This window comes from Habropoda laboriosa, unplaced genomic scaffold (genome assembly GCF_001263275.1).
Source record: "Habropoda laboriosa isolate 0110345459 unplaced genomic scaffold, ASM126327v1 scaffold61, whole genome shotgun sequence".
Lineage (NCBI taxonomy): Eukaryota > Metazoa > Arthropoda > Insecta > Hymenoptera > Apidae > Habropoda > Habropoda laboriosa.
The window spans coordinates 1,243,730-1,256,307 of NW_017100203.1; the positions used below are offsets into that span (position 1 = coordinate 1,243,730).

The 12,578-nt window shown below is 31.1% G+C and overlaps 3 protein-coding genes across 3 annotated transcripts; 1 reads left to right on the plus strand and 2 right to left on the minus strand.

Moving 5' to 3' along the window:
- Positions 1–2,160: 2,160 nt before the first annotated feature.
- LOC108570514 lies at positions 2,161–3,234 on the minus strand. Its single transcript, XM_017932387.1, is given in 3 exon segments — positions 2,161–2,333; positions 2,603–3,126; positions 3,170–3,234. Coding segments are annotated over 3 exon segments (762 nt in total).
- Positions 3,110–5,858, minus strand: LOC108570555 (protein ABHD17B). The gene is made up of 3 exons (XM_017932431.1): positions 5,173–5,858; positions 3,402–3,534; positions 3,110–3,317 (listed from the first exon to the last, which is right to left on the minus strand). The coding sequence occupies exons 1-3, from the start codon at positions 5,814–5,816 to the stop codon at positions 3,234–3,236; spliced, it is 861 nt and encodes a 286-aa protein (XP_017787920.1). The 5' UTR covers positions 5,817–5,858; the 3' UTR covers positions 3,110–3,233.
- A 595-nt stretch (positions 5,859–6,453) lies between these two features.
- LOC108570545 (homer protein homolog 1) lies at positions 6,454–9,466 on the plus strand. The gene is made up of 6 exons (XM_017932419.1): positions 6,454–6,653; positions 7,795–7,951; positions 8,032–8,163; positions 8,242–8,736; positions 8,880–9,155; positions 9,194–9,466. The coding sequence occupies exons 1-6, from the start codon at positions 6,628–6,630 to the stop codon at positions 9,377–9,379; spliced, it is 1,272 nt and encodes a 423-aa protein (XP_017787908.1). The 5' UTR covers positions 6,454–6,627; the 3' UTR covers positions 9,380–9,466.
- The last annotated feature ends 3,112 nt before the right edge of the window (positions 9,467–12,578 follow it).

Consider the following 12,578-nt stretch of genomic DNA (forward strand, 5'->3'; position numbering starts at 1 on the left):
TAACACCGCGCGGCTGCCTTTGTTAAGTTTCTCGATAAAATCGCCCGTTCGAAAATCTGTCGTCTATAAAACTGGACATTTTCCAAACAACGGTATAAATTTTTTTTTATCTTTTGTTTTCTTTCACGAGTTACGAAATAGATATTAGAATTGCGATCGGTACAGATCGATTTAATAGCGGCTACGTGAAAGCCAATGGAAGAGAAATATCGGACTCCCTATATCGGTACGGGATTATATGCGCAATGGAATATAAAGATCAATGCTAGAAAGTGAATATAAAGATTGACATAAAAGGAACGAAAAGTTCAAAACAATATAAAAAAGTAACAAAAATGATATATATATATAAAAGATAACGAGACGGGTAACAATAATTTAAAATACAAAAATTATACGTAAAGTAACAAAAAATGCACAATTATGCTCCAAAAAGCAATCACACTTCTTTTTCTTTCTACGCTGAATATAAGCAAATTCTATATTCACTTTCTATTCGTTCGTACAACCACAATTGCGCGCGTGTATAATTTTGGCTTATAATTGTAGTTTATAGCAATTGTTTAAATGACAAAGAGGACGGGTAGAAGTGTTCAAGATAATAGCAAATTAAAAAAAAAACATTTTTACAGAATGTATGTATGTATATATATACATACTAGTGCCATACATATACTAGCTTCCATTGGCTCCGCACAGTCGTTTTCACGTTATCGCATACATTATACATATACTAATAAAAGAAAAATCATTTAATTGTACTGTATTTACATTATCGAGATATAAAAATACTAACAAGAAACATACCTATAGACAAGGTTCTCCAAACGATACACCTCTTTAGAAATAAACTAATTCATAATCAAGTTTGGCAGTAATATTGTCCCTCTCTAGTTTCATTCTTATTGTTGTTTACAAGACCATTATCGCATTCACTGTCTGTAAAACGAAGCGTGTTCTACGACTTCTCACACTTAGACATCTCCTTAATGCTATCCATTAACATTTTTTGTCTTTATCCTAAATTCTTTGCTCTTCTATCTTGGAAGATTTCCATTGCTCGCTGCACAGGCCTTTGCTGTGGGTCAATATAAAAAACAAACGTTTTCGTTATCAATACAGCTATCATATACACTGGTCTCAGTGACAGCGATTTGTTTATAAAAACATGCGATTTCACGTTAACATTTGCTTCACCGCTGAACCTAGTTTCTAAAATTGAGTCATAGAAAACACGCAATGCAAAACATACACCTCACATTCATTAACAAATTCATTAATAGCTACTTGTTCTCTTTTTTTCTCGTTTTTCGTTTTTGGAAAAATAAATTTAAATGCAATAATGAAATGATAAAACTGAACAACAACAGGAGTGTTTATAAAACTGTTCGATTTCTTAGTCGACCAATAATAATAATACAAATTTATATTCAAATACAAATTAAGAATTGTAGGTTCAGCGAAGAGATTCCGTGCCACGCACTTGCTACATATCGATTGTAAGCACTCGTGGTGACCGAAAATATTTCAATGTAAACCTTTCGACTCCGTAATCTTAAGGAGGATGATAATAAAAATAATAATAATACTCGACGTATTTGTCGTAACAACGTTCCACAGCCCACACTGCAGAAACGGCTTATAACATACACACTCATGCACCGATTGTGTGTGCATGTATAGTAAGAATATTTAGTATGCACAGATATATTATCTCATATCTCTAGAAATATAATAAATTTTATGTATGTGTTGTATGTGTGTTTATGTGCACAGTCTCACTAGCACTGTTACAGCCCGAATAAGTGTCGTGCGTATAAATCTATGATTTCTTTAAAGACAGTTATGTGGAAGAATAATGGAACGACAACTTGCGAGACACATGGAATTCGTGTTATTTAGTTGGTAACACTTGGTCTCTAAAGTTGCTTATTTTATCTTATCGGAGAATTCAGTATGTGGCTTTTTTTCTCCCTTAACTTCTGAATATCATTTCCTGAGCGTTCAGCTGATGATGTTCGAGGTCCAACTTTTGCCAAAAACATTTCCGATCTAATAGGCGAATAACTCAGAGTTAATTCACTTGTTGACGATGTTGCACAACTCACAAACGCTTCTGCTTCGAGATGTATACCGTAATTTTTTTCAACTGTTGAATATTTAAAAAGAAATTGGTTTGTGTTGATGTTTCTGAAGACTTCCAACTAATACCCGCTTGTATGTATACATGCGGCGGACTTCTCGAGCATACAGCGTGATGAGGACTCTCGTGATTTGCAGTAAATCGAAAAGGTACTCTAGGATCATTGGATAAAATTGTGCTTGCAACCAGTCTACAAGCACAAGGAGAACACTTTGGTAAATTTATCATAGCTTTGCCCGCCTCGTTTGGCAAAGATGACCGACCAAATTCTCTTAAGAGACTGCAAAGAATTTACGTAGTTTTCTTTTATCGTAGAATCGTTTTCTCCCTTAATCTTTACAATGTCTTTTCAATACTTTTACTTGTCAATTTGGTACAATTATTATACCACGGAAAATTTTTTTGTAGATTCCGTGGATTTTTCACTGGCCTGAGTTTCACATTCTTCAGACCTTTTACATTTTACAGTTGTTTCTTTAGTTGAAATTTTATTGCAGCACTGTTTCTTATTGTTCTTAGCACAATCTGATTCCAGCACAGATTATATACTACTATATTTGAACTGGTTTATAGGAGATTTCTTCTCTGACTTGAGCTGACTGTGAATACTTTTATTACAGTCTGGAATATCCTTATTATTATCACTAGAAGTATTGAAAAATGACGAGAGTGACTTTTCTCCAATCGCATATTGTCGACAGTCTTGGCCAAATAAATTTTTTAAAGTCACATGAACAAGAATCTTTGGACTTTTATTAGATGGATGTTTAAAATGTTTCGGTGAAGAAATGTGTTTCTTTGCAACTTGACTAATATGGTTTAATCTAAAGTTGCGACAAACAGAAGTACTCTCCAATATCGGTTTATTGTGTTTTGTATTTTGAACATTTGTAGCTACTTCCGTTTGTAGAACAGGTGCCTTCTCCTCTGTAGGAGGCAATTGCTGTACAAGCTTTTCAGTCTGTGTGCTTTTTGAAGTGGAGCTGATAGTATTTGAACTGTTGTCAGAAGTTGTCTGATCTTCACTGTTTATATGTGCCTGCCCTCCTCCCTGCCCCCCCTGATCCTGAGAGGAGAGGCTTGCTTGCCATCACTGCACCAGTTCTACATTCACAAATTTCATCAAACGTTCCAAATATTGTGTGTACAACTCAATATCATTGTGACCAGCACCCTGAAAGCATGAGTTATATTGTTTATAAAATTCTTGCTTTTCTCTTATCAATATAATATATACTCGATATGATATAATATATACCTCAAGCCATAATGGTTCTACTGCTATTGGACACCTTTCATAAATTGCTAAACCATGATTGAAGTTTATTACTTCATCTTCAGTTCCATGAATGACCAAAACAGGAGATTGCACTTTGGGTATTTTATCTATACTGTAAAAGAAGAAAACTTTATTGACTCGTTACATTTCACATATACAGTGGTAGTGTTCGGATATATGGCCATATATGAATTTTGAGAATTCACCGACGTTATCTGACTCCGACTCACTCTGTCGTGCGTACACCAAGGGTAAGAGTGAAAAGTAGGCAGTGCGAGTGAGACAGAATAGGTAGATTGCAACGATACCGTGAGTCAGGTCATTTCTTACTCCTAATAATTATTTCCTTAGTTTAAATTCCATTAAAAAATTTGATCAATTAGCGACCAAGCTTGAGTATTATCGAAATAAAGTATTTAAAAAATTATTGTTTAAACTTTACACAAAATACAGTTGTGTACTTTTCCTACGTTATTTCTAAAATAAAAATGAAAGTGGTATCGATACATTAGAAATTATGTTATATTCTGGGCAATTAGATTGCCAAATTATAAAACATTCGTTCTATTTTGCTAATTTTCTTTTGCCTATATTGTTTTTTCATTTCTTTTTCTCACTTTGTATTCCTAATTTTATTTGCTTTATTTTATTCTTATTCTTCTTATTTTTTATTGTTGTTATTATTATTAAATCTTCCACTTTCTCAATTACTTTTTGGCCATCTACCCGGACACTACTGTACTACTCGTTTACCTTAAAATTAATACAAAAGTTAAATACAAATATAGTCATGTTTGGTATCATTTTAATCGTACGAATCTCGATATTCCGACTAAGGCCATCTCGTAATAATAAAATAAAAAATATTAAAATCTTATGTTTTTCTTATTTCGGTAATTCAATACCAGTTGAATCATATCGTAGATAACGCGTGGAACCCTGCAGTTCTAAGAACTGGTGGGAATGACTCGCGCAGTCATATAAACAGACAAATTTGTGGCAATACATATATCCAGACACTACTGTAATGCTCTCACATTATACATGTTAAATATTGCGTATACATTCCATAAATGTATAAATTTAATAAAAATTGATACAAAGTATTGACATTTAAAACATAAACAAGAAGAAATGAAATAAATGAAATACCGCTAAATATAGTAATAACGAAATAACAAAGTACAAACAGAAATATTATCGTAGTTTTATTGTTTAACGTATACAACATTTAAGAAAATGTTAAAAGATGATAGTTATTATTTCGTTTGATTTAATTAAATGAAAATAAAGGACGATATGTGAACCGCGGATAAGTGACAGCAGGAGCGTAAAACCTATTAGCGAAGTATACGGCAACGGATCGTGTAATTTATAGGTTTCCATGACGCAAGTATGTAGATAAACTTTTATTGCTTCCCATACTTTAATTCGGAAAAAAAGCGTCACCTGAACAAAGAAAAACACATATGCACGTATGACTCTAAATATTTTTTCCGTCAACTGGTTATATCGTAATGTTTAACTGGTTGTAAACATACTTTAAATTGTAAATATAGAATTAAACGTTTGTGCGTATGTATAAAACATATATTTGTACCACGTGTATGAATGTACACCTGAACTGGATGATAGTGTCATGCGCATAAACTTAGCTGTGCGAATGAAAGCGTGCGATAAGCAGATTATGGATCGTATTTCATTTAACGCAACAAAGAAAGATAGAGATATTAAGATGAATAAAACATACCTAGGGAAGGCGTCGAAAAACCACGTTCTTTTGGTATTAGGGAAAGCAACACGCATTCCCGACATCAAAGGTGAATGCAGAACAACTGCACCAACTTCGTATCGCGCGGCCAAATCGACCGTGGGTACAGTCCCGATACTTTGACCATACAGAATGATGTTTTCCGGGCTAATGCCGTAACGCGTTCTAAGAGCGTGCCACGCAGCATCAATATCTGCATAAAGATTCTTTTCTGACGGTTTGCCACCAGACACTCCATAACCGGAATAATCATAACTGAATATGTTACAATTTATCCTCGAGCCAAGTCCCAAGTAAAAACTAGACATCTGTCCAAGATCAACCGCATTGCCATGAGAAAATAAAATTGTGAAACGTGCATTATCTGAACACCGTACAAACAAACAGGCTATTCGATTTCCTCGTGATGTTCTTGCATAAAAAACTTCCACCGATTCTTTCTCTCTTTCTGTGTATTGCCACTCCGCTCTGTCGGACAGAGAAATTGTAAATTTGGAGCCTTCACCCTCGATAAACGTATATGTAGGTTCAGGAGGTAGAAACGCTAGTTTTGCAGCGATTCTGGACGGGCAAGGTGGACAGCAAAACAAGCAACAGAATTCACTAAAACTTAACCCGTTCATCGTTCCACGGGGGAGTTACGCACACGCAAAAACGTTTGTCACGTTTCTTCGTGAAATCTCCACATTGAAATTGGAGCTTTGATTAAAAAGTAATTCCATCCACTGTACTTTTCACGCCTCGTAAATTCAATCACAATATCATTTGTTATCGTACTAGTGCAAGAGTCCCTCGCAATGATTCAGCCATGACGGCTCACAAGACGGACGATTTCTCTCCCTCCTTTCTCCTCTCTTTCTCACACAATGCCCCCACCCACTGAACGTTGCGCACTTTCATTGTATTCAGGTAAAACAAGATACGAGACAAGGATAGAGCTTACGGTGTTACTTTGCTACGTTGTTCTTCTATTCATTACTCGCCATTGGTGAAAGATTTAAAACCAACAAGATGATTCGATATACAATGAAAGATACCACGTATTCAAGCATCGCTAACTACATTACCAACATTCTAAACAGCAATACAAAGTACATAATCGAAACATAAGTATGCGCCTTATGATGCAACTGCATCTAGTGATTTTTTCGAAAGAAAGCTACGGGGTTGGCAATAAGCAGCAACCTTTTGTGGAAAATCGATTAAATCCAGGTATATGGTGGAAACTCGACTAGTTTCATGTTGTTGCGTGATCGTGCTGTTCGCTGTACAGTTTTGGCCGATGGCGGCTGTCAATTGGTGTAACTCTGTGTCTTGCCGAACAGATTTTTATAAATTTTCAGATAATTTTGAGACTTTTTATTCGCAAATAGTCATCACGCATTCGCGTTAAATTCATTTTTCTATGAATCTGTGAAATTAGCATTTACTTGTATGACATCAGGCAAAGAAACAATGGGGTAAGTGAACGTGGTGGTATTCCGCACCGCCTTTTAAGGGTGTGTAATATATGTACACACAAAGTACAATTTCTACATCGCATACGAGTACGATAAATGATCCTTAATTCTTCTATTATCGAATACCTTCAATTGATATAAAATAGGTCAGTTTCATTGCGTTGGCTAATGAACAGTACTATCTTTTCCTGTCTATTTACTATCATATTTCCGACATCATCGCAGATACGCATTTAGGTGGGTGCGTACATAAGGAGACTCTGGACCAGAATGTTTTTCTTTTCTTTTACCTATATATAACCATGAAATAGAATAGCGAAAGTGGGATAAGTCGGCACCGCGTGAAATGTGTTTATTCTAGTTGTTTACTCGTGCATCATTTGATATATTTTTAGATTCATATTGTGAAAATTTATTCCGTGAATTGTAAAGATATTTATCGCATTGATATCTGTTCAGTAGTTTTTTTTAGCACAATTATATATTAATAAAAAATATTTAAATATAACATTTTTATTTCTGATATATTATGACGAAATTTTTCATGTAATATGGCATTTCTTTTGTATCAGCTTTATAAGTGACTTTACATTTTAATAGACTGATAAATACTTCGTTAAATATTGATTATTTTCTTTGTAGTTATTTTTCTCATAGAGTAAAAAGTTTATAACTTATTAAAAATATCTTATTTTAAATAATGTATATAAATTGTACATACATTGCATGTATGAGAAATTATGGAAATTGAAATAAAAATATAGATGTTGTTTACAAAAATTATAACAAAAAATTGCTTGTTCATATATTTCTTTCATTTGATTTCCCTCAAAATTTGTACAATACAGCCATTATACTATAATGTTAACTTGTAACATTATTAAATTTTTATTCCATTAATTTTAAGGCATGTAAAGAAATATGTATATTTGAAATTTTTTGATGTACTTAATTTTGTTATGTTTCTGTAGAATGTACATCTAATAAAGCTCTACAAAAGATGAACTTCAAAACATTCGTTATTATTAAAACTCCTATAATTTATATTTTGAGTATGACAGATATATAGATGCTGCATGTACAATATAATTTGAATTGATATATTTAAGTGTCTAAGTCTTTTGCTTTTAATAAATTGCAGTGAACAACCAATTTTCACGTGCAAAGCACACGTGTTTCACATTGATCCTAAGACAAAAAGGTCTTGGGTATCAGCATCCACAGCAGCAGTCTCTGTTTCATTTTTTTATGACTCAACAAGGAGTCTCTACAGAATAATTTCTGTTGAAGGAACAAAGGTGATTGAAAACTAAATTGTTATGAAAAATACATTTATATTGTACTTAAAAATTACCTACATTTTTTATTTTTGTTTTAGGCAGTAATAAATAGTACTATTACTCCAAACATGACCTTCACAAAAACATCGCAAAAATTTGGGCAATGGTCAGATGTTAGAGCTAATACTGTATATGGTCTTGGCTTTTCATCTGAAGCAGAATTAGGAAAGGTTTGTGAAATATGTCTTTAGTTAACGTACAGTCATGTGTACACCACAATCTCAGAGACGATACTATTCATTTGGCAGTTTATAGACAAATTTCATGAAGTGAAGGAGGCCACTAAATTAGCTAGTGCTAAATTACAATCAAACAGCTCATCTGTTACTCCTGCTACTAGTGCAAATGTTAGCCCGATTACATCAAGATCGGGTATGCCATCATCAGAACAAGATCTTATAGACCCACCAAATTCATCAATGATTAACTCCAATGTATCAGCATCAAATAATCCAAATCCAAATGCCAACATGATTTCTACTCAAAACAGTGTGTCTTTGGTAAGCAGCAGCCCCTTACCTGGTAGTTGTCAGAATAAAGTGGATGATGAATTGAAAAATGCAGTCCATTCAAGATCACAGAGTATTTCTCAGCAGAATACAGAAAGTCCACAACATCAAGGAAAATCGACCCAACTTAGTTCTTCGCAAAGTGGACAATCAGCTGAAATGCAGCTTAAATATGAGAATGACAGGCTGAAACTTGCATTGGCACAGAGCTCTGCAAACGCAAAGAAATGGGAGGTATGGTTTAATACATTTACATGCACATGCATGTACAAATAATTACTCTATATCGTTAGTTATTGCATATTTATGTATAATTTATTATAGACAAATATATTCTTTGTTTTATATTAATTTTCGAAACTTAAATTTCACTGCAGGTCGAATTAACTACATTGAAAACAAATAATGCTAGATTAACAAGTGCACTACAAGAATCTACAGCTAATGTTGATGAATGGAAAAGACAGTTACAACTGTACAAAGAAGAAAATGCAAGAATTAAAGCCAAATACGCAGATTTAGAAGCTGGAAAAATAGCAGAAGGCAACAGTGAAGCATTAAGGTTGAGAGTTGAAGCATTAGAAAATGAACTTAGAACACGAAATGAAGAAATCAAGGCTTTTTCTATGGCTGCAAAAAATAAAGATTTTTTAGTATGTATATATTATTATTAATAATTATTGAAATTTAGACTTTGCAAAAAGAAAATGCGGAACTTCGTGAAATGTTAAGAGTTGTCCATGAACAATTAGAACTTGCATTAAGCGCAAATAAGGTCCAGAAACAAAATTTGGATACATTGAATTCCAGATTAGCTGGATATATACAAGATTTGGTAACTGTACATCGAGAAATTACAAACACGTTGCAAACTTAAGTCTGCATGTTTGTATAAGAATTCTTCATGGGAGTTTTGTATTTATGATATAAGCGAAGTATACAAATGGACGGTGTAGATTAATACAAAGGGAAAGGTTCCAAAAAAAACATACATAGTAAAAAGAAATCTTTAAAAAATAAACTAAGAACACTATCTTCTTATGATAGATATAGATTGCATCTCTTTAAAGTATTTATTCTGTATTAAGTTAATGATAATCTCATGGTTTTCTTCATAAATACTCTTTGTGCCATATTCATATTCTTATTGTATATAAAAATGTGTTCTTTTTGACATTGTTTTATATATTGTGCTTTTTAATTTGTATACTCCTGCACGTACAAAAGAATCTCATATATTAATATGAATGTAGAAAATGCTTTTACTTCTACATAGATGAAAATATGAACTTTTAGATATTATGTATCTGTTATATTGTATCATAAAAGTAATTTTTTAACTATTTTTACAGGTTATTTAAAGTTTATTGTATTTACGTTTTTTATACAACTTGTTATAATCAATTTTTATCACTTAACAAAATTAGATATACAGTTTGTTTCTTCTGATAATTGTGTTTAAATGTTTACCAAATAAATTATCATTGCAATTATACTGCAGTCATCATTACTAATGCTATTTCACTGATTACTATCAATCTTCGAATCATTACTAAACTACAACTTTTACTATACTATTACAACTATTATTATCATTATTAATGCTATTATAACTACCTCCACTGCTATTGCTGCACTACTACTTGCTGTTATTATTGCTCATAGTATCATCGTTAGTGCTACTTCTATAACTGTTACAACTGTTACTGTCGATCAAGTTGTCATTACATGCCTACAAAGGACTTTTATGATATTTAGAAACATAAAACATATCAAAAACGTCACAAGATTTAGTGTGATACATGTTTGTCAATGTTTTTTTGGAACTTAGCCCCTTGGAGACAACAATAAAATTCAGTTACCCATGAACACAACTAAGGAAAACTGCACAATTAACATTAGTAACGTTTAGTGAGATTCAATTATGTAGTATAACTATTTAATTCAGCTGTACATTGTATCCATATTGTTCTATCATATATTATTTATCTTTATCAATGGTATAAAAATATATAAAATTGAAGAATCTGGCATGAGCTGTACAGAACCATTGATACCTAATACAAAGTATGACAAAATATATTATGAAGTTCATTTACAGTGGGTAACTTAGTGATTTCATCTTGAAGGATTATCAAATATTTCAATAACGAACGAAAGATGTTTTAATAACCAAAATGTTTTGTTAATTTTTTATGGAAACTATAACATGCATTAGTTTATTGTTGAAACAATAAATGTAATTGCTCTCTAATGTAAATGATTTGTTATTCTCTTATCACTAATTTTTAAAACACTCTGTAGCATTCAAGCCAGATATTCTTCAATATGTTGTATTTGAATAGCATAGGTTCTCTAGGAAGCAAAATTTGCCGAAGGATGCTGACCGATCTTCTCAAAGATGTCGAGGTGATATTTCTTGTAACAATAATTTCTAGTAGTAAATGAAGTGCAAAATACTAAAAAGAGCACTTTTTATTGTACTGACAGTATGTATGTATGTACGTAAAAATGTTATGAAGATGAATTTTAAATTTGAGGAATTGGAAACAAAAGCCTCGCTTGCCACATGTAATCATAATAAAACATTTTCAGATGGCTTTCCTGTGTTCTATTATCGATTATGTTATTATTATTCCCATATTTTCATAAATGGCCACTACATAATAAATTTGTTTTAATAATTCAAAGTTATGAAAATATGGTAAAGAAATATATTATTTTGTTTCATGCATTTATATAGTGAAAAAATGTAATATTTGCAAAGAAAATTGATCCTTCTCTTTAAATTATATTTTATGTACATCTATAAAATTATAAAGTCATACATAAAATATAAATTAAAATTATATTTTTGCATTATGTAATATAATGATCAAATTAAGTTCACAATATAGTACTAAAATGTAAACATATAGCAGTAGATTAGAAACAATAAAGTAACTTGCACAAGGCTTGTTTGGGTTTAAAATAATTTAACATAGTACACTAAAATGAATATGAAAGTACTGAAATCTTAATTGATACTATTAATAAGATTAATTATTGCCATTTATTCTTTAGTTTTCAAATATACGATTTATACGCTTATATTGACATAGTTCTATGTTATGCTTTAATTGTTTATATTAATACAATAGTTTATTACTATTCATTATTTATTCTGATATCTAGTATATAGTATATAATGATTTGTCTGTAGTAACCTGAGTAAGTTAATATGTAGAAAATCTTTGTTCTAACATGTTTTTACAATTTAACATTATTATTAAACATCTTTTTACATCATAAAGTATTTTATTTTAACTGAATTTTTACTTCTAGTGGAATAAAAATTCATGAATAAAATCATATTTTGACAAAACAAAGACTTCAAATCATTACTATAAAGTTTTAAAGTTTTGATATTGTTGCTTCAGATGAAATAAGTATAAAAAAAAGGTTTCAATTTAATACAATGAATGAAAAAGAATATGTACATATGTAGTAAGGATTATTTTCATATAAAGAATAGAAAAGCCATTAAAAATATTTGCTTCACTCATACAAGTTATATGACAATGAATATTTAACAAAATTGTTAATTACATGTTTTAAAACAAAATAAAAGTACAAAAATCACAAATACTAATTTTCGTAAATATATAAATGTGTTGAAAATAATGTATTGTAAAATGATCAATTACATATGATAGATTCGTTTGTCTATGCAATTATTTATTAAAAATCATTTATTGTTATTGATAATTTTATATGATTGACATATATGAAAATATATATTTATTAAAACACCTCTGTACCGATAACTTCTCATATAGTTTGTACTTTAATATTATAATAATTTTGAAATTGTTAAATAAACATTGTAATAATCAACGAAATAAAAGAATACATAATATGCAATGAAGTTAATATTACAATTGAAATAATTCAATTGCATACAATTTGTTAATTAGTTAATATAATCGTACATGTTTAACAAAATTATGCATCTAGCACATACTTATTACAAATATTTGAATATTTGAAAGTGAACACAATTTGGATATCTAACAAGTTCGTTAAAATTACATGGA